Source organism: Sporobolomyces salmoneus, assembly GCF_050403485.1.
Source record: "Sporobolomyces salmoneus JCM6883 DNA, S_salmoneus_JCM6883_v1_ctg83, whole genome shotgun sequence".
NCBI lineage: Eukaryota > Fungi > Basidiomycota > Microbotryomycetes > Sporidiobolales > Sporidiobolaceae > Sporobolomyces > Sporobolomyces salmoneus.
The window spans coordinates 1-24,913 of NW_027481080.1; the positions used below are offsets into that span (position 1 = coordinate 1).

General features: G+C 52.5%; 6 protein-coding genes across 6 annotated transcripts; 3 read left to right on the plus strand and 3 right to left on the minus strand.

Moving 5' to 3' along the window:
• Positions 1–752: 752 nt before the first annotated feature.
• On the minus strand, positions 753–3,053 carry JCM6883_005617 (uncharacterized protein; the record flags this gene model as incomplete). The annotated part of the gene is made up of 8 exons (XM_076635093.1): positions 753–959; positions 1,025–1,195; positions 1,266–1,433; positions 1,496–1,582; positions 1,648–1,836; positions 1,894–2,115; positions 2,182–2,511; positions 2,604–3,053. The coding sequence occupies 8 exons, from the start codon at positions 3,051–3,053 to the stop codon at positions 753–755; spliced, it is 1,824 nt and encodes a 607-aa protein (XP_076484905.1).
• Positions 3,054–3,198: 145 nt separating this feature from the next.
• PAN1 (actin cytoskeleton-regulatory complex protein PAN1) lies at positions 3,199–7,298 on the minus strand (the record flags this gene model as incomplete). Its single annotated transcript, XM_076635094.1, has 7 exons — positions 3,199–3,368; positions 3,432–3,611; positions 3,674–6,238; positions 6,299–6,375; positions 6,445–6,998; positions 7,090–7,128; positions 7,212–7,298. The coding sequence occupies 7 exons, from the start codon at positions 7,296–7,298 to the stop codon at positions 3,199–3,201; spliced, it is 3,672 nt and encodes a 1,223-aa protein (XP_076484906.1).
• A 236-nt stretch (positions 7,299–7,534) lies between these two features.
• On the minus strand, positions 7,535–10,946 carry JCM6883_005619 (uncharacterized protein; the record flags this gene model as incomplete). The annotated part of the gene is made up of 7 exons (XM_076635095.1): positions 7,535–7,784; positions 7,851–7,892; positions 7,964–8,141; positions 8,202–8,471; positions 8,545–8,650; positions 8,720–10,325; positions 10,393–10,946. The coding sequence occupies 7 exons, from the start codon at positions 10,944–10,946 to the stop codon at positions 7,535–7,537; spliced, it is 3,006 nt and encodes a 1,001-aa protein (XP_076484907.1).
• A 1,135-nt stretch (positions 10,947–12,081) lies between these two features.
• On the plus strand, positions 12,082–15,689 carry JCM6883_005620 (uncharacterized protein; the record flags this gene model as incomplete). The annotated part of the gene is made up of 4 exons (XM_076635096.1): positions 12,082–12,352; positions 12,471–13,676; positions 13,745–15,584; positions 15,656–15,689. The coding sequence occupies 4 exons, from the start codon at positions 12,082–12,084 to the stop codon at positions 15,687–15,689; spliced, it is 3,351 nt and encodes a 1,116-aa protein (XP_076484908.1).
• Positions 15,690–16,442: 753 nt separating this feature from the next.
• JCM6883_005621 (SH3 domain-containing protein) lies at positions 16,443–21,084 on the plus strand (the record flags this gene model as incomplete). The annotated part of the gene is made up of 6 exons (XM_076635097.1): positions 16,443–18,124; positions 18,191–18,914; positions 18,979–19,414; positions 19,476–20,328; positions 20,388–20,767; positions 20,864–21,084. 6 exons carry the CDS (start codon positions 16,443–16,445, stop codon positions 21,082–21,084), a joined length of 4,296 nt encoding a protein of 1,431 aa, XP_076484909.1.
• A 570-nt stretch (positions 21,085–21,654) lies between these two features.
• JCM6883_005622 (uncharacterized protein) lies at positions 21,655–24,754 on the plus strand (the record flags this gene model as incomplete). The annotated part of the gene is made up of 5 exons (XM_076635098.1): positions 21,655–21,883; positions 21,985–24,375; positions 24,438–24,528; positions 24,592–24,674; positions 24,741–24,754. 5 exons carry the CDS (start codon positions 21,655–21,657, stop codon positions 24,752–24,754), a joined length of 2,808 nt encoding a protein of 935 aa, XP_076484910.1.
• Between the last annotated feature and the right edge of the window lie 159 nt (positions 24,755–24,913).

Genomic DNA, 24,913 nt, shown 5'->3' on the forward strand with positions numbered 1-24,913 from the left:
TGGGTTGCCAGCGGGAACTCTGCATCAAATCAAAACTTTCAAGGGCAGAAAGCTCGAGCTCGATCCTCGACTTGGTTGCTTGGTTCGCCTCCTCACTATCTCTTCTACTTTGCGTCCGTTACTCTCGATTGTAGACCATCCAGAACCCCGTATCCCTTCCGGGACCAGATGTAGGTAGCACTTTCTTTCACTCCTTTATCATCTCTGCGACGTCCCTCGCTTTGTCGTGTTTTCTTCCATTCTGCCTTTCGCTAGCCTCTGTCTTCGCGAGACTGCGATGATATCGGTTCGCGCACTCTGTCCCCTCCGCCGACTACAGGGAAGCCACGCAGAACGACAGGAAACAAAAGCTGACATCGTCGGATTGCGAACTGACGAAAGCTGTACATTCCAGCGTTCGATCAGTTCTCCCTTGCGCCTCTCCCTTGCTCGCCAGGCTTACAAGTAGCAATCGGCTTTGATGTCTTGCTACAGGATAACGAGATCTTCAAGGCCGCTCGCAGATGGCGATTTCAGCACGGGCACAACAGCTCGTCCATCGTCGACAACGCCATCCGAGCTGCCCTAAATCAACAAGACCAGAGAGAGCAGTAATTGCGCAGGTCATTGCAGGGTATCACAACAAGAGACGTGAAGAAGAGGGAATCGTAAAACTCGACTGGGGGTATCGATTTTGCAGGTCGGCTCCTTCATATCGACACAGCAATCAGCTACATGTCTCACTGAAATCAGCAAGAAGCTAGCTCACAGTATTATGACCTAGAGTCGGTCCTCGTTCTCCTATGATTACTGATCGCGGCCAAACAAGTTCTCCGGGCGCTCTCAATGTCCTTCATCCAAGCGATAGCGACTCGTGCACTCTCTGCCCTGACATTGATAGATTCTCCGCGATGCGTCACGGCAAAAGATAGAGCATCTCGAGCTCGTTCTCGAACCGAAGATTCTTCGAGAGGAATCGGCTGGTAAACGGAAAACAAGCTCGTCAGTTTGCCGTTGTCCTCGGTGGGGCAGAAGGACAACTTGCCAGGCGATAGACAACTTCTCCGGTTGACCCGACTTTCGACTCGGTGAAGATTAGCAGATCGTTGAATAAGTACGCGTTAAGACCTCGATGACTCTTGGCTTTCTCGACTTTGCCTTCTCGCAAGAGCCTTCGCGGACCGAGTAGACGAGTAGGAGCCGTGAGATCGAGGCGCTGTAGCAAGATCTGAACGGTCAGAAAGAGTCCTTCGAGATTGAAGGAGGGGAATCGAGAGTTCACTCACAGCGTCGACACCTTGAAACTCGATACAATCGGAGAGGTAAGCGAGTTTCTGTTCGTTCTCGTTGGCGCGGACTGCCTCGTTGACGATACTGAGAGTTCGTTCAGCGATCTCGAGGGATCCAGCGAGAATATCTTTGTCAGGGTGATCCTCCTCGGTGTAGCGTTGGATCTGGAGGGACGGAATCAGAGTCAGCTATTATAAGAAGTGCAGAGCGAAGAAGTCGAGCTTACTTGATTGATGAGGAGTGGGTACCGAGTGAGTCGTTGCATTGGTTCGAGCAGATAATGTTCAAGTTCGAGGTTTTTGACTCGTAGACCCTGAGGAGAGAAAGACCAACGCTCAGTGGGACTCTTTCAGAAGCGTCGACTATGGAACAACTCACGTCAAGCTTCGTACGAAGTGCACGGTCCGAGACTTTGAGATCCGCCAAAGTTCGAGCAGCATTCGCTTGATTGACGCAGTAACCTCGATAGATGTCGAGTCCTTTCATGTGTTGCTTGATGATATCTCCAATCTGATTGATGTAGAGTCTCGATTGTCGTTGACGGTCTTCGAGCTCGGAGAGGAAAACCTATCGCGCAAGACTCATCAGCTCAAAAAGTCGGAAACTCGATCATGATAGACTCACCGTATTGAAGAGTAGAATATCATCGATGTTTGCGAAGATGACCTCGAGAGCTCTCGCGGGAACGACGGGTTGAAGGGCGGCGTAGAAAACTTCGATCGTTTGTTGGAGATTCTGTACGTAAGATTGTTCGGTCGCGATGAACTCGAAGCAAGCCTCTTGACGTTTCCTCTCGTTCAGAGGCAAGTTGTCGAGAGCAGAAGAGTCGATGAGAGAAGACCAAGACTTTCGACGAAGCAGAAGACGAAGATCAGTCGAGGACTCGAAGCTGGTGAAGTGAGACAGACTCACGGTACCGAAGACACCACTGCTTCGGTTGCTCGACTCCTTTCCATCTTGCGAGAGTACCGGTGAACTGATGACAGGTTTCGGTCTCTCCGAAGCTCCGACCGTATTTCCTCGAGCTCTTCCTCCGCTAACTCTCGAGAAGAACGAGCTCGTAGTCGACTGTAAGGCTTCTTTCACTTGCGAAGCAGTCGAGGTCGAGGTCGGTCCTGAAGCGGAGGGCGACGGAGAGGGAGGAGGGGAGGTGAAGTCGTGAGCTGGGACCGGAGAAGGTACGTCGAGTCGATTGTTCGCGTCGTTGTGAGCTGCTTGCTCTCGCATAGCACGTTGATAGAGCTACTCGAGAAAAGCGACCGTCAGAAAGAGAGCAAAGAAAGAGAGGAAGCGATTCGCTAGCGAGGAATCGGAAAAAAGGGAGATCAGCTCACATCGTACGCATCTTCCATCCTCTCCTCTTGCTCCTCTTCATTCTCGGGTAGTTCCTCTGTTCGTTGATCTGCGACTTCGAGAGGGGCAGCGATTGCCTCTTCCAAGTTTGACGATTCTCGATAACGGCGTTGAGGTCGAGGAGGAGGAGGTCGACGTTTTCGTTTCGGAGAAGTCGCTGACCCGCGACGAAGTAGTCCAGCTGCTTCGAGTACTCGTAGTCTTTCTGCTTCTCGTGCTTCGGGAGTTTGAGACGTGCTAGGAGATTCGACATCGCTGTCGTCATCGTCGTCCGATTCTGGTTGAGGTTCGGGAGCGGCAGCGAAAGAGGAGGAGGAAGGTGCAAGCTCGACGTCTGTGTCCTTCGACCTCGACGGAAGCGAGGATGCTATGTAGGATAGAGACGGATTTTTGATATTGCGACATATGAGAAGCGAGAAAAGACAAAACATGGAAGAGACTCAGCGACTGGACTCATGAAAGGAGAACGCAAACGGGGGAGAAGAGAGAGAAGGGGACGCAGCCGACATCTCCTTCTCCTCCTCCTCTCGTTCCGCCTTTTCCCGCTAGACATGGTATAATACGAGAGTTCTTTTACTAACACAGTTCGATGTAAGTCGAAGGAACGAGTCCGATCAATCCATTCTTTTCTGCCTTGAACCAACTTTCGTCTGAGGTGTCGACGATCGATAGTTGCTCTTGCTCTTCGAACGAGATTTCGTCTTCCGAAGTAGCGGCATAGGCGTAGAGAGCTTTTGCAGGTTGAACTGTCGGTGGCAGCAAGATGCCTCAGTCTCTGGATCGCGACTGAGAGAATCTCAAAGACTCACCTTTGATTTCTTCGAGGTAAGCTTTAGGAATCCAACCCTTCGCTCCAGTCGCGGCGAGTTCTCCGTACCACCAATCTCCTCCATCTTGAGTAGGGTTTGCGAGAATCACTCGATTCTCGGGGAAGCTGAGGTCTTCATCGCGTTGACCCTCGTAGGTAAAGATCGAACGCATTCGAATTGCTGCGCAGTCCAACGTACCAAAGTCAGTGCTTGACTGTCTATGGCATCGAAGAGAGACTCACTCGTTGATTGATCGACTGCGGCGAGAGGGTCTTCGTCGGCGATAGCGGGAAGAGTTTCCGCGACCTCCTCTTGCTGAACGGGGGAAGGTTCGGGAACCGGTTCAGGCTCTTGAAGTTGTTCGTACGCCTCCGACTCGGGCTCGGGTTCAGGCGCCAAAGGAGGACTAGGAGCACGCGGAGGAGAAGGAGGGGGAGGAGGGGGAGTTGGTTCGCGAGGAGGAGGAACGAAAGTTTGAACTGGAGGTGAAGCGTCTCCGATCACAGCACCGCTGACTGCTGGACCACTCTTGTCGACCGTAACTGCCTTCTTGAGTCGTAGTCCACCTTGGATTTGTCCGAGAAGTGCGCCTCGCTCCATAGGATCTCCTCCTCCGAGTGTCGGCAAAGGAGCAGATCGAGCGACGGCGGGAGGAGGTGGAGGTCCAGGCGGGGGAGGAGGAGGAGGCACAGAAGAAGCTCCTTGAGCGGGAGAAGCGACAGCAGATCGAGTAGGAGGAGTCGTCGTGGTTGAAGACGAACGTCCTCCGCTTCCCATTCCGAGTCCCGAGAACAAGTTCTGGGCGAGTGCAGCGTGTTTAGCACGTGCTCCTCCGATCGATGGTTCGTCGTCTGAGGAATCACTCTCGTCGGCATCCTTTTCGAGTCCTCCAGGAGCATCCCAGTCGTCGTCGTCGGTAGGAGGAAGCCGGAAGGTTTGTTTCGGCGCGGTGAAAGCTGAAGGAGCAGGAGGAGCAGGAGGTGGAGGTGGAGCAGCGGGAGGAGTACTTTGAGCAAAGAAAGGGTTCGGTTTGTTCGATGAAGGCGAAGCGGTCGAATTCGCAGCGGGAGACGAGACACCTTGAAGTCGATGGAAAGGATTCGTACTGCTGCCTCCGCTCGGGGATTTCGCTGCTGAACCATTCGAGATCGGAGCGGGAGGGGAGAGGGTAGGGGGAGGGGAAGCAACCGGGTTCGAGCGAGGAGGGGGAGCGTCGAAATCGTCGTCGTCCTTTTGAGTTTGAGGAACGACTGGTTTCGAGGGAGGAGGTACAGCTTTCGCTCGAGAAGGAGGGGGAGCAGGTTTCGCACGAGAGGCGGGAGGAGCTGGGGGAGCTTTCGGTTTCGAGAAAACGGCCTTTGATCTTTGGAAATTCTCTTCGGCCTCCTTCGCTTCCCGCTCGAGTTGTTCGATTCGCGCCATTCGTTCAGCCCTTTCCTTCTTGAGTTTCTCTTCTCGTTCCCTCAAAGCCCTTTCTTCCGCATCGAGTTGATCATCCGCAGCTTGTTTCGCATTCCTCGCTGCCGAATCATCAATCGACGTATCCTCGATTTCTTGACGAACTTGTTCGATCGCCTTCTCGTCCTGCTGGGTCTCTTGGAGAGCTTGTTCAACCGCGACTCCCTTTTGACGTTCCCTCTCGAGTTTCGCCTGTCGTTCGACCTCTTTCGCTTTCATCTGTTCGTCCGCTTGAGCCGATTTGCGAGCGGCTTCAGCTTTCTCCGCCTCGAGTCGATCTTGTACCGAAGTGTCGGGACCCGCAGAAGGAGCTGCGACTCCGAGCGCTCGAAGTCGATCTTGAATACGACGTTGAGCTTCAGCACGAATGAATGCTTGACGTTCTTCCGGAGACATTGATTTCGGATCGGGAGTCGACGAAGCGGGAGCAGGAGCAGGGACCGAGGCTGGAGGAGCGCTAGGAGGAGGTGGTGGGGGAGCTGAAGCGGTAGATTCGGGTTTCGAGGAAGGAACTGGGGGAGGAGTTCGAGAACGAGGAGGCGAAGCACGACGAGGTCGATCATACTTGTCGAAGGTTCCACTTTGATATCCTCGGTCGGGAGATTCACGTCGTCGCGACGAAGAACGAGAGTATCGATCATCTTCGTAACGATCCGAGAGGTAACGGTCTCGATCACGGTCTCCTCCATACCGACCAAATGAAGAGTTTCGATCATCCCGTTCGATAGCGTGCTTCTTGCGGTCGAGTCGTTTATCTCGTTCGAGATCTTCGAGTCGTTTCTCCAATCGAGGTAAATCTTCATGTTCGAGTTTGAGCAATTCTCGTTCGAGTAATCGTCGCTCTTCGTCCTTCGCGGCGGTTCTCCTTCCACTACGACGGTTATCATCGAGATCGTCTTGAACTCGTTGAATCTTTCGGTTAATCCTCCTCAACTCTTCCTTCAAATCCTCCTCCTCGTCATCGTCTTGCCTACCCCGATCCGCCTCTCGTTGAGCCTCCTTCAACCGACGTTTCGCATCCTCGAGTTCACTATTCGCGTCACCTCGTGAAGGACCTCGAACGTCGTCTCGGTTCAAATGTCGAGAAGAACTCTTGTAAACTGGAGTCGCATCGTCGTCGTTCCTGAACACTGTTGCATCTTTCCGAGTCGCGTTCGGAGCTTGGTCGTGAAGAGAACGAAGTTTCGCGCGAGATTGAGGACTGTCGACGTCGGAAGCGCTCGTCGCTCGTCGGTTCGTGTCGTTTTTGAGGAGGTGGGTGAGGAAGTTGGCGGAGTCTTCGAGGTCGCGAGCTGAAGGAGGTGCCATTTCGGCAGGAAGAGTGTTGGGTATCGGGTTACCGTTGAGACCTATAACAGAGCGGAGTTTGGTCAGATTTGCATCTCGAGGGGAAGAAGCTTGAGGCTTACGTCGATAGATGAGACCCATTGCAACGTGGAACTCGTCAATGTTGAGCTTTCCTCGATCGTTGACATCGGCCAAATTCCTGAAAGAGATCGAAAACGGATTAGTTCCGCAAATTTCTTTTCGAGAAAACGGGAATTCGTCGACTAACCAGATTGCCATCAAATCGTCTGTCCCTAATCCAGCTTGACCAAACACTTCTTTCGCCATTGAACCGGGAATGAACCCGGCACCTTGTTGATCCCAAGCTCGGAAGATTTGATCGTAACGTTTCTTCTCCTCGGGAGTCAAAGCCCACGGAATCGGTACTGAACTCTGGCCGACCTGTTGCTGATTTGATTGTTGGAACGATTGCTGTAGGGAAGGACCCGAGTTGGTGTTGTTGTTTGCGAATTGCATCTGTTGAGGATTCATCATGGCCGAAGGTTGAATCGAAGGAGCTGGCATGAAGGTAGACATGAATTGACCTTGAACTCCGGCTCCTAATCCTCCTGAATTGAATCCGGTAGCTTGAGGAACGAGAGGAGCTGGTTGTTGTTGTTGCTGAGGTTGACCGTATGATCCGATTCCTCCTCCTCCGAATCCAGTATTCATCGGTCTCTGAATTTGTGGGACTGGAGGCGCGAAGCCAGTCATTTGTGGTTGCATCGGCATCGGTGGACGCATACCACCACCTTGTTGCATGAAGCCGGTAGGTTGAGGTTGCTGTTTTGGAAGATTTGCGTGGAGGGAACGACCGAATCGAATCAACTTATCGCTCTCGTCACGGGAGCGAGTATAGGGTATAGAGACTCACCTGGAACTGAGGTTGAGGTGCGAATCCAGTCCTTTGCGGCTGTTCACATCGTGCGAGAGAGAGAGTTCAGTCTTTCGAATCGGGAGTGACGCAGAGGATGAGAAGAAGATGAGAGAGCTCACCTGCATGGGCATGAAGCCAGTTTGTTGTTGTTGTAGCGGTTGTTGACCATATTGGGGTTGTCCGTAACCCCCTTGATAGGGATACATGTTGGAGTTAGGAGGAGAGAAAGAGCCAGTGAAGCTCGGAGTGGGGTGCGGTATTTTGCAGGTTGCTCTGCACGATTGCTTCTCACTTGGTTCGCAATGACTCACTATGATCGAAGCGGTCTAGCAACGAGGCGGCGTCAAGAAAAACCGTGAACTCGTGACAAAGTTTTTCGAGCTTGAAAGACGTTTTCGCATAAGGCATCCATGACTGAGAGAGTACTAAAAAATCCACCCTATCATCCTCCAACCATCCTAATTCCACCGCCTTGATCCCACTCTCTTCTCTCGTCGGCTTCTCGATGTTCAAATTCATTCCGATGATCTTCCTTGAGCATCAAATCCTCCTCTTTCGTACTCGTAAACGACGAGATCGAACCCGTTGAGCGATGGGTAGCGTGTCTCTGCAAGGAGGGAGCGTGGGGAGAGGGGAACGTAGGGAAAGTGCGAGAGAGAGTTGGGAGAAGGAGAGGGGAGAAATCGGTTGCTCTGAACAATTTGAGAGACGTGTTAGTAGGGGGTCGAGGGGTAGTAAGGAGAGGAGGGGCGACCTACTTGAGTCGATACTGTCGTGGCATGAGTCCTTTTCCGAATTGTCTGGATAGCGAACATCGAGCTCATCGTCAGAAAGTGCTTTCGCGGGAAAGAAGACGAAAGGCCCTGCTCACCTATCAACGTGGTTCGCGCACAGTAATGCAAGAGTGATGTTGACGAGGTGTAAGGGAACGAGGCCGAGTGTCGCACGATAGATAGACTGAAGAAGAGTCGTCTCGAAAGAAAGTAGAGGACCTTTACATCCGGGCAAATTCGATCTCGGGAAGCATGTCGGAGTGAACGTAGCATCGTCTGCACACATCATACAATTAGTAACTGTGTTCACCAGCTGAAGAGACGGGAAACGCTCACGATAAGAATTGTAATAACCGCAACAGAGGAACTCATCCTGAATCACTTTCCTCCCCGCGGCCGACAAGGTTTGACTCCACAATTGATCTAGTTTACCTTCGAGATTGAGACTCGCTCGACGATAACTGACGTAACCTACGACGAGCATCATTGCGAGACAAGGCCAGAGGAGAACGGCGTAAATCGCGAGGAGAGGTCGGGAATTGAGGAGAGTGCCGGATAGACCGAGGAGAGAAGTGAGGAGAAGAACGAAAGAGGCGATCGTGAGAGCTGACGAGACGAAGTAAGTGGTTTACTCAGCTTTGACTCTGATTGAAAAAGAGGAGTAAGAAAACGATCTCACCTGTCATAAGCCCGGTTTCTGCAGCAACCGCGACATCGGCTCCTTCCCATGAGTGCAACCAAGTCGAGAAAGCGCAAATCATCCCTGCGAGTCCGTACCCAAACAGCTAGAGACAAAAAACGAAATCAGGTCAAAACCAGTACTCCTCAATGGAATCGAATCTGCGAATACTCACCGAAGCAACTGTAAACATTAATCCCCATTTCTGTACCGTCCACGTCTCATCCTCTCCGAGCAATCCATCTTTGCCGACCCATTTAATCGCCGCACCTTTCCCATACCTAAACATCGTACCCATCGCTTTCCTCCTCCTCTTCGTCGTTCCATCTCCATTCTCTTTCCCAATCATCTGTCCGTCGGAAGTCTCGTGCCAGAGAGAACTGGGGGAGGTCGGAGTCGCAGAGGATTTTCGGAATCGTGCGAGATGCTCCGAGAGGACGAGGGGTCGTCGGGGAAACGCTGGGTCGGGGAACTTAGTGAGGGGCGCAAGGAGGGCGAGGGATGAGTCGGAACGGTTTACGGAGAGAGGTTCGGATGAGAGATCGTTCGAAGACTTGTGAGAATCGATACTCGAGTGCGTTTCGTGAGATTGAGAAGAGAGTGAAGTGGATATCGGTTGATATTCTTGCTGAAGAGGTTGTTGCTGTTGGGGGATCTCTTGAGTTGGAATGAACTTGGAGTGTTGAGGCGGAGTGAAGACGACAGGTTGAGGAACGTGTGAAGCGCCTCGAGTTCCATATCGAGAGAGCGGGAGCGAAGCTGGACCGGCAGAGAGAACGTCTCGATGAGCTCCATTCGGGTCTGTGACGAGATGATGTATTGTCGGTTGCGACGAGGTAGAATAACCCGGAACGATCGAGGGAAGGGTCGTTTGTTGATCTGAATCGGTAATCACCATTTCAGGGAGAGTGAGTTGTCGAGTTGGTGGATTCACTGAATGCATGGCGTAAGTCGGGTTAGGCTGAGTCGGAGCCTGATACTGTTGCTGTTGTTGAGTCGCTGCGTTCGACAAGGCGAAAAGTGTCGGAGGTGGTTTCCTCTCGATTCCAACTGGATTCCCTCCTCCTCCTGCTTGCAAAGCTTGAGGAACGATCGTCATCGAAGAGCTCGTCGACGACGTTTGATTCGACGCAGCACTCTGACTCCGTTCGATTTGTTCAGTAGCGGCGGCGATCGCAGCTTTGACCATTGTCGCATGAAGGAGAGCTGCTTCGGCTGAAGTCGAAGGCATAGTCGGGAGCTGTTGATACATCTGAGGCTGAGGCTGAGGCTGAGACTGAATCTGAGGTTGGGGTGGCATCTCCCTTCCAGGTGTCGAAAGTGGACTAGGCGCCGGATTCGAAGGAGGAAGTTGAATCGTTTGTTGCGAATTCGAAGGACTCATCAGTTGAGAGTAAGCTGCTTGAGGAATCGCAATGAATCCATTCGGGAGCTTCATGATCTGTTCTCTGCCAGGTGTTGAGAGAGGAGACGGATTCGAAGAAGGAGATGCGAGAGGAGAGATCGCGGCAGGTTGGGGAGGTTGAACGAGTCGAACGGGCGATTTCGGCGGAAGAGGAGGAGGAGGAGCGTCGCTGACCGAACGCTGAGGGACGTTTAGCGGCAGAGTGAGGGGAATGAAGACTTGAAGGGAAGAGGCGGAAGGGGGAACATGAGCTGGGAGAGGTGTCGAAGTTGCGATTGAAGAGGCGGGAACGACGGAGTCGGGAGTGATCGCTACTGCCGGAGGATGATACGATATAGAGCGTCCTACGAAAGGTCTGTCCATTGTCGCCGTTGATCTGACACCGAAATCGTTCTTTTCAGTCAAATCTCGAATCAGCTCAAAAGAGAGGAAGCTGAACTCACGCTGTTCTCCCCATTGCCTGACTGACCAAAGCCCCCAAATCCGGTGGCAACATCGAAGTCGCCACCAACGGAGAAGTTCCAATATCTTTTTCCTTCCTTCCTCCAGCTCTCGCTTTCACCGTTTGAACCCTCATCAACCTCGAGGCTTTCGGCGTAACCGATCTCTCCTGCACCATTTGCGTCGAACTCGATTGTTTCGGAGTGTTCGGGGCGGTCCTTCCTCCTACGTATCGAATCGTAGGCCATTCTTCCTCACTTTCAGATCCATTTCCATCCCCGTTTCCTCCTCCTGTTCCTTGGATCGATTTCGGAGTTCCAACCGCTCTAATCCCATCGACGAAATACTCTTCCAATTCGAATAAACTCTCCTCATCTGCATCTTTCCGTTTCGTCGTTGTGCTGTTTGTTGACCAATTCGTCCCAACTGACCCAATGACGAGAGGTGAAGCGAATGAAGTTGGAGGGGGAGCTACGAATTCACCAGATTCGAGGATCGGGGTTGTACGTTTTCGAGGTCGAGTGAGACCGAGGGAAGCGGCGATCGAGGAAGACATTTCCACTCGCTCGCTCAAGGAGGAGAGGAAAGCTCAAAAGTTGGCTTCTTTTCGTTCGTTCGAATAGGTTGTCTCGATCGTCGTTGATGGTGAAGCTGTCTTAAACGTGCTGTTGTCGTGCTGGTGAGATTCAATGTTGAGTGAGACGAACAAATGAACGAGAGAGGGAAGTTCCGAGGCAGACTGCGATCGGTTGAAAAGCGAATACTTGTGTGTGCGTTGTTGTTTCTTTCGCTCCGGAAGCCGAGCCTATCTCTCTTCTCTTCTCTTCTGATCTGTTGGGTCTTGCATCTTGAGATCATCGAACCAGAGAGGCGGAGGAAACTGAAAAGTTTCAAAACGGTAGAACGTTCTTTGCGATCCTCATCGGTTCCGCTCGATCCTACCTAGCAATGAGTCCCTATGCGTCAGATTCATGTACTGAGGTGCGCCATGTCAATGGAGAGAAGAGTAAGTATGGACTCACAACAGGCCTTGCAACCGAATCTCAAGTCTCCAAAATCCCCCGAGCTGAGCGACAGCCGATAAGATTGTTCCAACAGAGCCTTTCCCAAGCTACCACGAGACGTTCGAGCGGCAGGATCGGGAGAGGGCGTGAGGCGAGGTTGAGAAGTCTGTTGTGATCGAGCCTGAGGGAAGGAAGAAGTCATAGAAGGATTGACTGGACGGAAGCTTCTCCTTCAACTCGCCTACGCACCTACACAGAGCAAGCGAAGAGCAATGGTCGGAAGAGCGCAAAGTTAAAGATAGAAGAGGAAATTGTTCGCGCAGCTCTTGTGAATTTCAAGAAACTCAGGTCCCCTACTTCTTCTCGTCCTCTTCCGCCTCTCCCACTATCAGACGACAACCTCGGCACACCCAGTAGTGACTAGTCGATCTCTCGAAAGGAAGCCGCTCGATCCCCTTCCGACCACCTTCGCGGCAATCTCCCTTTCATCTCTTCCTCTCTTCCCTCTCCATCTCGTCCTTGGCTCTCGACTCTCGATAACTCACCTCTACACTCGTTTTCTTCTCCTTCACACACTCACTCCAGGCCGGTCCTGCTCCCCTCTCCCCCTCTCTCCTCGACACGCCCTTAGCTCACCCCGGAATTTAGAGACAACAAATCCGAATCCCGACGCGACTTTCTATCTCGATGTTGACCTCTGTTCAATTGGCCTGTTTAGCCCTCCTCTTCTCGACTAGTCGATTCGTAACTGCAGCAGAAGTAGAACCGTATCACCCTCACAAGTTCAGGATCGGACTCGCTGGAATTGAGGCGAAGGGAGGTGCGAGCGGAGTTACGTTGGAACCTCAGGCGAGGGTGAAGCGGGCGAAAGGGTTTGGGGATCCGACTCAGGATGCAGTAGCTACGGGAATAGTCAGACGTCAGGCACCGGAAGAGGAAGTCAGCGAGGAAGAGTCGAGTGAGTTTTCTCTCTTTCCAACCTTCTCGACTTCCCTCCCGTGTTTTTTCGGGTCTTCTCTTCTCCCCCTTTGTGCGAGGGAGAGTTACTGACTCTTGGACGCGATGATTTGGAACAGTTATCGAATCAATCTTTGCAGACAATTCGACCTCAACGAGCAGCACCGCAACGAGTTCCTCAACTTTGTCCGACAGTTCCTCCTCATTAGAAGCAGAAGCGACGACGACCTCGATGAGAACCTCACAGACGAGTACGACTACCTCGACGACGGAGGAGAGTTCGAGCAGTCCGAGTCGTCGACCATCGTGGTTGAATCGAACGAGTACCGAAAATCCCCCTCCTCTCTCCTCGACGACCATGATCTGGACCGAGGTAGACGAGAGCAGTAGCAGCAGTACCGACGCCCCTTCATCGTCTTCGACCTCGACTCCCGATGTCACGAGCACTCGCGTCTCTTCAGATTCTCCCTCGTCTTTCCAACAATCGATCGCTTCTTCTCTTTCCTCGGGCGATGCTTCATCAATCGAGGAAACCAGCTCGAGCGCTCCCAAGTCATCGTCACCTTCTTCTACTTTTACTCTCGTCGATTCCTCGTCGACCGGAGATTCCGAAACATCGAATTCACCCTCGACAACGACGACACGTCAAGCTCAAGCGGAATCAGTCACCACCACCACCGATGACTCTCCCTCGTCCTCGTCCTCCTCCTCCTCTTCGGCGGCTCCTTCAAGTTCGAGCGGATCGTACGGAGGAATCATTGGTCAATTGACTCAAATGTTCGGATCCGATTCGGCGGCTAGTTCGAGTTCTGCTCCCCCCTCATCCTCATCCTCTAGCCCCGATTCCCCCTCTTCCTCTTCCGACTCGTCGAACGAACAGACCTCGACGACTCGTCCTGCGTCATCCTCTCCGAGCTCGACTTCCACGCGTGTTCAATCGTCTACCGATAATTACGTCGAGCCTTCTTCGACTGAAGATTCTTCCTCGACGGCACCTGCGACGCGAACGAGCTCGACCACGGTTCAAGACGTTACTTCTACCGATTCCCCCTCAGCTTCCTCGTCGGACACTCCTAGAGAACCCTCTTCGACCCCGTTTCCCTCTCCGACCTCAACCGCCGGAGGAGGAGGAATCATTGGAGGAATCTCAAGTCTCCTCGAATCTGTCTTGCCTGGTTCCAGCTCTGATTCAGCCGCCGCCACCGCTACGGCACCGGCGAACACGATCACGAGTGATGATTCGGGGGAACCGACTTCGACTGGAAGAGTAGCTACTTCGGGTTCGAACGCGCAGGAAAGTAGTCAAGTTAGTTCGGACGATTCAGGTGAGTTTTCGTCATTCTATCAAACCAATGGTAGTTCTGAGTTGACGAATTACAATGTGTTGAAACAGATGCGGCTCCTTCCTCCTCGTCAACTCGAGCAGAAAGTTCGGCTTCGAACGATGGTTCTCCTTCGTCCGGCTCTCCTGCTCCCTCTTCGACCGCAAGTGATCAAGCTCAACCCGCGCCCTCTGCCTCCTCGACTGAAAGGGACAGCGACAATTCGTCGACATCGTCTTTCTCTCCCTCGAGCGCTCCTTCGGCTTCGCCATCTCCTAGCAGTCAAGGAGGAGGAGGAGGCATCCTCGGAAACATTACTGAAGCGATCACTTCGATCATCGGAGGAGGAGGACTAGGAAGCAGTACCGAAGCTCAAGACCCTTCTTCTTCGACGAGAACTTCTCTCCTCCCCACTTTTACCCTCACCGATGAAGGAGGAATTTCCGGAACTTCTGATTCGCCGCTTCCTGAACAAACTTCGATTGGCGGTTCCCCGAGCTCGATCATCAGTGGAGGAGAACAAGCGAATAGTACCGATGTTGGAGGATCGTCTCAAGAATCTAGTGGAACTAGAACTCACGTGGATCCCGTTATAACTGGAGCACCTGCTTCATCCTCCTCCTCTTCTTCCTCTTCGTCGTCGTCTTCGTCTTCGGAACCTACTACTTCGAACAGTTACGATTGGGTTCCAACTTCGTCTCTCGTGATCAACCGAGCGACGAGTACCGGTACCGCGACGAGTACCGCCTCCGATTCGACTTCGACTTCGACTCCCGATGCCGTCTCTCAAGGAGTGTCAACTTCGACCGTGAACGGAAAACCTTCAGTAACGGTCACTTCTCAAGCTTCATTCCCAACCGATCTTCCCTCTCGAATCATCCCTGCTTCCGAATCTCTCGACTCTGGAACTGCTCTCAACGCCCAAGCCGCTCAAGACAACGTTCCAACTTCGACGATTTCTATCCTCTTGGACGATTCGATGCCCTGGTCTTGGGTCGTCAACAATTCCGACGCATCCGGTCAAATTTTTTACTACGTCCCCCAAATCCTTTCCTCTGCACTCAACATCTCGGCAACCGAAGTCGAAACGATCGCTCTTCAAGCTTACCAAACGGTCGATCCGAGTGATGGGTCGAGTCAAATTCTGACGGTCTTCCTGGGATCGATTCCTTCGAATTATGTCGATGCCCTTGCGACGATGATTAAAACTTCGAACAGTCCGATTTATCGTCAAGAAGGATTACAAGGACAAATGGCACAAATGTTTGTTTCCTCCTTCGCCGTTACTTCGTATTCTACCGAAGGAGGAGGAGGAGGATCCGATTCTGAAGATGGTACCTCGTCGTCTCGAAATGGAGGAGGAGGTGCGAACGCTGTAGGCAAAATCGACAAGGAGAAGGATGATAAGAGTAAGAAAATCATCATTGCTGTCGTCGTTACTTGTGGAGTTTTACTCCTCGCGATCGCGGGTTACTTTGCCTTCAGAGCGACGAAAAGAGGTGCGATTGCGTTGGGAAGTGGTTCACCAAAGATGGACTTTAGGGATCGGGACATGGGGTACCGAGGAGGATCGCATCAACAAAACGATAACGGTTTAAGACCTTTCCAACTCGGAGGAGTAGGAGGCGGATACCGAGGAGATCGTGATTCCCTCTCTTCGACTTCGACCACTTCGACGGCATCTTCCTCTTCCGCACCTCGAGGAATGTTCAGTCCGGGTCATGGAGCTTCGACTTCCGTTGATCATCACGGATCGGATCGTCGTTCGAGTTGGTGGAGGTTCAGCGATGGAAGTGGGAGTGAAGGAGGGAGAGGAGGTCCGATTGGGTTGGCGATTGGTGGTGATGGATCAGGTCCGATGAGAGAAGGACCGAGGAGAACGAGGATCGTTAGTCCGGCTATGATCGGACGGTAAGTCGTTTCTTTCTTCCTCTCGGGATAACCCGCGAGCAAGTCACTGACTTGATTCGATTGCGTTGTAGACCTGTACCTCAAAGCAATTCCCTCATGCTATAGTCTTCGACACTGTTTCGTCTGTTCTCTCGGAACCGTTTTTTTTTTCCTTCTCCTTAAACATCTCAAGATACCCCTAAACTTTTTGCGCTTCTCACAGCAGCATCTCAGACTCTCCTTCTATCGAAATCTCATTCATCCTCTTCCCGCCCGTCTTATCTTCTCATCTCACTCTTTACGATACCCGCACACCACCACCAATTTTCTCTCTTCATTTCGTTTTCGTTTTCTTATTCCTTCCTCTTTTTCGAGCGGGTCTCTCTCTATCCCCCTTTGTGCCCCCCTTCCCCATCCCTTACGCTTTCACTCGCCCTTGCCAATCACCAAGGAAGTCAGAGTTCTTCTATTTTGTTGTTCATTGTCGAAGTCGATTCTCTTTTTGTCTTCGATGGTTTCTGTTTTGACTCTTCTTTCATTCTCTTCCCTACCCTTCGAAGTTACGTTATGGAATAGCCAAGTCTCTTACTATCGAGCGTCTCATTCGTTGGAGAGAGATTGAATGTCGCGCGAACTTTGCGAAATTCTCTGCGAAACTTCGAAACCGAGTTCGTTCCTCTTCCTTCAACAATCAACTCGACTTCTCTGTATAACTTCTTTCCGATTACCAGCAACGACACTCTTACAACACCTGAAACCCTTGAGCGTAAGTGCATCTGCTCTCTACAAGCCCGTCACAACCGGCGCTTCATCGTCATCATACTAATCTCCCCTCTTCCCTTGTCCCCGCTCTCCGTAGACACTTACCCAGCACCGATCATGACCTCTACGATGGCGGACTATCCATACCGAGCCGTCGCAACGCTCAAATACCGACCTCCACCTACTCAAGGACCCTCAATCTCTTTCGACAAGGGTTCGATCGTAACCGTGACTGGCTCAGCCGACGACGAAGGAGACTGGTTAGAAGGAGAGAACGATCAAGGAGTTAAAGGTGTCTTTCCTGCTACGTTCGTACAGCGAGTAGAGAACGAGGAAGCAGAACAGACAGAAAGTGGGGAAGGATCGGCCAAGGGAGAGAACCAGGAGATAGAAGAGACAACGGGTGGATCCCACGAGACTACTGAAGCGAAAGAGGAGACACCGGAACCGGTACAAATTGAACAAGCCGCTTCATCGATTTCGAAACCGACTTCTCCCCCTTCCCTTCCAACTTCCCCTTCTGCCGCCCTCGAAACCTCTCCTGAGCCATCCTCGAAGTCACCAGCACCTTCTGAGCCCGCGAAAGCGACCCCTCCTCCACCAGCGAAGAAACCAAATGCTCTCGCAGCTCGAATCGCCGCTTTCCAACAAAGTCAACAATCCCCTTCTGCTCCCGCTCCAGTACCTCGTCCGAAACCCGCTTCGAAATGGACCGTAGGATCAACACCTTCCGTACCTCCTCCCTCGACCTCGTCTGCGTCTGCGTCGTCTCCTCCTCCAGCTCCCGCTCCGAAACTCGAAACCGCTCCTCCAGTCGAAACGGATTCAACTGGGAAACCGAAAGAGTTCTCTGCGGAAGATGCGAAAGAGAGTATTGGACGAGGAGGAGGTTCTCTCAGAGATAGGATTAAAGCGTTACAAGGACTTCAGATGGATCAACCGGCTCCTCCTGGTCGACCTCCGAAACCTTGGAAGAAGAAGGTTGTTGAGGAAGAGGAGGAATCGAAACCGGCGGAGGAAGAAGGAGAGACGGTCGTAAAGGATCAGGAACCGAAACATGATGTCGAGATCTCAAAGGAGGAGGAAGAGGAGCGAGTCCCGGAAATTCCGAGCTTTGAACCTGCCGAATCTGTCGACAACGAACCGTCTCAGAGTGCGGCTGAACCCTCGAGCTCAACGAAGGAGGAGGAATCTGTACCATCCGAACCTCGAGAGAAACCCTCCGAGAAACCCTCTTCGATCGATCTCCTTGCTGCCGCAGCCGATTCGACTCCAGTGGTCATGACGCCCGGGAGCGCCAGCTTAGAGATCCCTACTGATCCGAGCCCGTTCATTCCTTCTACCGATAAATCTCCCGTCTCACCTCCGAGCGAAGAACAAGCCGTCGAAGGAGAAGAGGATTCCGAAGCTGCGAAGAAGCAAGCGATCGCGGCTCGAATGGCCGGACTCGGAGGACAAAAGATCGGATCGGTCCCTATCGCCGCTTTGCCGAAGAAAGCTGCTGGACCTCGAAGGAATCCTCGTGGGGGAGCGAAAGCTTCGACTCCCGTTCCTCCCCCTCCCCCGGCGGAAGAAATCCCAGTCGAAATCGACCAGACGGGAGTTGGGGAGAAGAATCAGAAACCGGAACTTGTTGTGGAGGATACGGAACCTCTGGAACAACCGGGATCGAAAGAGGCAGAGGGAGAAATCGTCACGCCTGAGGAAGAATCGAAAAAGGAGGACGTGCTTGCTTCGATGGGAGGCGCTTCGTCTCTTCTACAGACCGATGACGACGAGGAGGAAGAAGACAATAACAAGTGAGTGCTGCGTGATTGCACTGAGCATGTGCATTACTGAATCCTCACTGTTTGATCCCAAAACAGAAATCTCGACGACGATGACGATTTCGATACTCCAGCTCCCCCTTCTCGACCTGCCGCTCCTGCTCCCGCCACTCCTACTGAGTCAAAACCCGTTATCGAAGATCCTGAGCTCGAAAACGGCGAAATTCAAGTGGGAGAAGACGAATTTGCGCAACAAGAGGCGCAAGTCGAAGACGATGAAGCGAATATCGGCGAACAAGCGATTGAGACCCTTCCAACTCCTGCTACCTCCGATCCCGTTGTCGATGACGAGCAGTCAGAATCCGAAGAACAAGAGACTTCGAAACCGCCGATCCCTCTCAACCGCCCTCCCGTTCCTCCTTCTTTCGTTCGACAAGTGACCGACGAGCCTCCAAGGGACGAAATCAATGCCCATCGCTTCACAGCCGAGATCGACAACCCTAACGAAGGATCTTCGTTGTCTGCACCTCCTCCTCCCGCTCGACCTACTCACGCTCCTCCCATCGCGACCGGACACGAAACCGTCTCCGACGAGCCACGACCTTCCGCTCGAGGTCTCGATGAAGTCACAGAGACTCCTCCCGACTCTCGACACCGCTCTCCCGTTGTGATCCCCGCTGATGTCGCATTCGGAGAAACTCAAAGACCTCCGGTTCCTCGTCACCCCGCTCCACCTGGACACGACAAGGTTACGACGGATGCTGAGGATAGGATCATGAACGAGACTGAAGTAGTCACGCCTCCTCAAGAAGCTTTCGATGAGGTGAGCCTCTCCATCTTTTCTTTCAGAAAAAGGGCGGAATTGCTCACTCGTTCCCTTGGTGTAGAGTACCGCCGCTCCCGAACTCACTGCACCTTCCGTCCTCGATCTTGCCGAAGTGAGGGATTCTCAGCCCGAATCGACGGATCTCTCCCAACAAGCTCTCCCTCGACCAGCTCGCGACGAAGGAGTTCCAACTCCCGTCGTATCGCCTCAACCGAACTCTCCTCGACCTCAATCAGAAGAAGAATCAGAGGATGGAGGTGACGAAGATGAGGAGGATGAAGAGGAAGAAGAAGAAGATCCGGAAGTTGCGAGGAGAAGAGCGATCGCGGCGAGGATGGCGAAATTGGGGGGAATGAGTATGAGAATGGGTCCGATGATTCCTCCTGTTGGAGGGATTCCGCCGCCGGTCAAGAAAAAGTCAAAGACGAAGAAAGCGAAGGCGGAAGAGGAGGGAGAAACAGCTCAAGCTTTCGAAGCGAAGGATTTGAACGAACAAGGTGAGATCGTCTCCTCTCAACGATTCTGACTTTGAGCTGAGGCGGCTTCTCGTTGTGATAGTCGTCGAGAGTCAAAGCTCCGGAACCGTTACGCCTGATCACCCTGCTCGTCGTTTCGGAGGAATTCCGAGCGGTGGTTTCGCACTTCCCGGAATCGCAGCCCTCAAACCCGTTCGACCGCCACAAGAGTCAGAAGACACAGCGCAGGAACAGTTGCCCGACGAACCTGATCGCGCCGAAAGTGTCGAAGAGCCCTCGCAAGAGACGGAGGAGGAAGTCGTAGAGCATCATCAATCCGAACCAGAATTAGTTCCTCCACCTCTTCCCGCCGGTCGTCCTCTCTCGATGCCACCTCGTCGATCTGTACCTATCCCGAATCCTGAACCAGAGTCGGAGCGCGAAGAGGAGGAGAACGTCGTTGGAAGCGTCCCAGAACACACCGAAGAATTCGTCGAGGAACCTGAAACTAATGAAGAAGAGTCGGAGATGGCCCCTCCTCCTCCCCCTGCAAGACCTATCGGAGGACATCAAGATTCGATCCCTCCTCCTGCTCCCTCGATGACTGCGACCCCGGCTTCCCCTCCAACTCGATCAATCCCAACTCCTTCGAAACGAGAGAGCACTGTCTCGCTCGGTCGCTCGACCACTCGATCTTCTCGACGATCCTCGAACGTTCCAGCGACTGCAGCATCGATGGGATTCGCTTCGCCTCGACAATCGCTCGATCTCGCATTCGATTCTGAGCGAGTTCAGGGAGGTGGAGTTCCTCAAGGTCAATTCCTCGCAAAGGACCTCGATCTCGATACTCAGACAGGGAATGCTTGGTGGAGAGCTCAGAATGGTTTTCCTCGCTCTCTTCAGGGTAGACAAGATGTCGCCGTCGAATACTTGAGCGATGCTCTAGGTAGCAAAGAGTAAGTCCTACTTTCGTTATTTCTACCTCCCTGAGCTAATAAGGTTACCTCGCTCACAGACTCGAAGTTATCTATGAAGATTACTCTCGTACTATCGTCTCTATCTCGTTCGACCCCGAAGACACGACCGAAACGACAACTTCGATTTCGCAAAATCATTTCGCGCCTCCCGGCAAACCCTCACTCGACGTCCTCCTTCACTACTCTGCCTCTCTCGGTGCCCAAATCTTCGCCGCTGCTCACCTGAAAGCGAACGACAAGTCGTCTCGCGGTGGTCTCACCGACAAGCAATTCGTCGACTTCTGTTTCAGCAAAGCGACTGAACCAGTTCCACCAATCGGTGCGACGTTTGGCGCGAAGGTCTACGAGGCTTCAATCTCGTCGGAAGGGAAGAAAGGACCTGCATTCGCGATGGACGACGAACCAAGAGTTGGCGATGGTGAGTCTTTCCGATCCTCATTTCCACTTTTAATGCAAGTTTTCCACATTTCGGCGATTGTTGACTGATACGAATTTTCTCTTTCCGCATCCGTAGTCGTTGTATTCCGCGAAGTCAAGCTCAAACAAACTTTAGGATCGAAGACCGTCGGTTCTCACGCCGCGATCGTTAGTGGGTTCGACGACAAAAAGGCGAAACTTCGAGTTTTCGAAGTCGACAAGAATGGAGCTTCGATCGACGAAGGTGCTTACAAGCTCGACGACTTGAAACAAGGAACGATCACTGTCTATCGAGTCTTGGGGAAAGATTTCCTCTAATTTTTTCTTATTCTCTTTTTCCTAGTCTCTTTGATGTAAAACAGGCATCGTTTCTTACTGTACTGTACTCGGTCTCGAGGTGGCGTGCAGTATTTGCTGAGGCCGTGAGAAACGTCGACGAAAGTGTTCTGGAAGGAACTTCAAGCGCGCGATCGGCTCCAATTCGAGTGACATTGTTCGCTTCAGAAATTTAGCAACTCCGATCTCCCACCACTTCGAAAGATTGCACAGCTTTCCCAGACTCTACGACATCCAGCCACATCGACTTCAGACCGGTACCATTCACCCTCGAGCCGTCGATTCGTAGACGATCTCTCCCCCTCGTCTCTCATCAAATATCAGCCTCTGCCGATCACCACTTTCAAGGAAACCAGATCCATCGACCGAAGAAGCACTCACCGCCGTCGTTACGAGGTAAATACAGTCCCGATCTAGCTTGTCGAGCTATCTAGTGCCGAGGATCACGGGCTAGGAGCTGATCTCTTTTTTGTTCATTGACCTCGTCCGATCTGCAGGGAAATCCTCTTCCCTCTCACGCCTCAGTCTAGCGACTCTCTAGAGCATCGTTACATGACAGAAGGTACACCAGCTGCTGTTACGGCTCGCGATCGGCAACGGGACCTACGATCTTCGAACTCTGCGAGCGGATTGACTTTGCGAGACGATCGCAGTGAACATTGGGATCGAGACTCTTCACTCGACTTGGGGGATCTCACTAGGTCACAGCAGGAAGTCTCCAGTATCGACGTCGATAGTCAGGAGGATTTGAACGCAGATCAGTCTTTCAGCGATCGCCGAGGTTCGTTCTCATTTTCTCCCCCTCTTTTCTCTCGGCTCTCCTCTTTCGGCTCTCTCCTCTCTCCTCTTACTGACTCTCCTTTCTCTCCTGAATCGCTACAGCCCCCCACGAAGCACAGTCCTCAGCAACAGAAAGTTTAGCCCCTACTTCGATTCCGACCTTGCCTCTCGCGATCGACTCGATGCCCCTCACTTCCGCGCCTCTTTCGACTCTCCATTCTCCTCCTTCTCTCCATCAACCACCTCTATCGCCACCACAGACGAGGATGCGAAGAGTCTCCCGGAGGTCGCCCAACGCAAGATCCGAGCGTGCAGCTCCTTCGTCGATTTCAACCACGGAATTCTCAGACCTCCCTCCTCGGCCGCATCAACGTCGAGGATCGCTCGGATCTTTACCTTCAGCTCGCAGTCGTGCTCATTCGCATTCTCCGCCACCTCGAGACTCGCAACAAGCAGAGGCATCGGGTTCTCGGTCAAGACGAAACATCGATCCTGATCAACATTGGTTGTCCGAAGATGAGGCGACGGGAACAGTGGGAGGTACAGCAGGAGCTAGACAGAGGACCTCAGGAAGACGGAGGGGCGTTACAACGGGTTTCGGATCGGACGATGATGAAGGAACTTCAGATCGACGAAAACCTCGAATCGACGAAATCTTCGCATCGAGGTTTGGTAAAGCTTCACACGAGATTCACCATCGACCGTCAAACTTCACTGGACTACCCTCGACCGCCATCCCTCCGATGCTCGCGAACGACGCGAATTCCTTCTCCGCCATCGTTCCTCGACTCCTCTCGATCCTCGCCTGTCCTCACTGTCACGATCTTCTCTCTACCCCAGTCACCTTCGGCTGTGGCCACTCTCGATGCAAAGACTGCCTCTCAAGCAAGAAATCGACGACATTCTCTCCCGAAATTCCTTCGATCACCGCTCTTCCCGTCTCTACTTCTCTCTTGCCACTTCCGAGCGATACATCCCATCATCCGCAACCTCCTCCCGGTAAAGATCTTTCGAACCCCGTCGCCGCGTTCCTTCCTGGTTCGTTCCCGGATCAACTCAAACAACAACCTTCATCTCAACCTCCTTCGAAACCTCTCTCGACCAAGTCAGTTTCGCCCTCTCCTCCTTCTCTTCCCTCTTGCGGCATCGACAATTGTCGACACGCCGAGTTCGTCCCGCTTCCAGCTTTGTATTCGGAAGGACCCAAGACCGATTACAATCTTCGCAAGATTCTCGATCATCTACGGAAAGCGATGTCAGAAACTGCCCTCGCTTCACTCGTCGATTCGTCAACGAAGGAACAGCAGCATCGACCTCACTTGTCAGTCGTCGACGATGCATCTGTTGGCGATTCGAAGGAAAAGTCGGTCAACCGAATGCCGAGTGATAGCAGCGGAAGTAGCGGAGGAGGAGAGGAAATTACGAAGGGACAAGACGATGGAAAACGTGCTCACAAGCACAGAGCCGGATACAAATCGGTCAAAGTGGCGAAGAAGACGAGGAGATTACCAGAATCGGCTGTTGTCACAGGTGAAAGTGCAGAGGAGAAAGAGGAGGAGGAGGACGAAACGCTTGATCCTTCGACGACTGATTCGACTTCTCACCTCGACACCGCCCTCTCCGATATCGCTTCTACCTTCTTCGCCGACGTCCAGGCCGAATCCGAGTGTCAAGTCTGCGTTCAGCTTCTCGTCGAAGCAATCACTTCTCCCTGTGGTCACTCGTTCTGCCGCAACTGCCTCACTCGAGCATACGACCACTCATCGAAATGTCCCCTCTGTCGCTCCGACCTTCCTCCCCTCCCTTACTTCAACCGAGAACGCACGAACATCGCCCTTCATTCGGTCATCGAAACTGCTTTCCCGACTCTCGCCGCCGAACGAGCTGCCGGCATTCGAGAAGACGAACTCGCTCACCTCTCGAACGTTCCCATCTTCATCTGCACGACGGCCTGGCCCGGTATCCCGACTTTCCTTCACATTTTCGAACCTCGTTATCGATTGATGATGCGAAGAGCCCTCGAATCCCCTTCTCGCGAGTTCGGAATGGTCCTCCCGAGTCGTGACGGATCTGGAGGAGTCAACGAATACGGAACGATGCTAAGGATCACGAACTGCAACGTGATGGAGGACGGAAGGAGTATCGTTCATTCAGTCGGAACTTGGAGGTTCAAGATCATCGAACGATGGATGGTCGATGGCTACAACGTTGGTCGAGTCGAACGAGTTGAAGATGTCTCGTTGGAGCAAGAACTCGAACTCGAACAATGCGCTCTCCGTAGCAATCACGACGAACTCGCAGAGTATCGAGACCCTGATCCTGCTCCGGCGCTAGGAGGAGGAGGTATCTCGCTCACGCAAAGACCTTCGAGACCTCCGATGACGGGCAATATGGAACTCGCGATCGATCAACTCATGCAAATCTGCTTCGATTTCATCAAAACTCTCAAATCGCAATCGGCTCCTTGGGTTCTTCAACGTCTCAATAACACTGGTAAGTCTCACCTCTTTCTCTCCCTTTGTAGTCGTTGACTGACTGGTCTTTTTTCTCCGCAGTTGGTGAGATGCCTACAACTCCAGCCGAATTCACTTGGTGGTGCGGCGAAGTCATGCCCGTAGAAGATCATGTCAAAGTCGCTCTTCTTTCGTGAGCTCAAACTCTGTTTCTTTCCTCTCGAGCACGTTTGCTGACGATCGCTCCTATGTACAGCATCACGAGTGTTCGAGAACGTTTACGACTCATCGTATTTTGGATCGAACAATTCCGATCAAGTTGGTGGTACAGTCGCGGTTGTACGTCTTTCTCCTTAACCTTTCATGAGGGAGCTCAACACTGATCATCGTCGTCGATTCCTACAGGCAACATCATGTAATCGCCCTAATTGTTCATAGCATTTCCGCATCCGCAACTCCCTTGTCGTTCCTTTCATTCATTTAATCTCTGTCTGTCGTTCACATCATCATCAACCACAACTACTACTATTCTCCTACGCTTGTCTCCCTTGTCGTTCTTTTCTAGTCTTCTTTCCTCT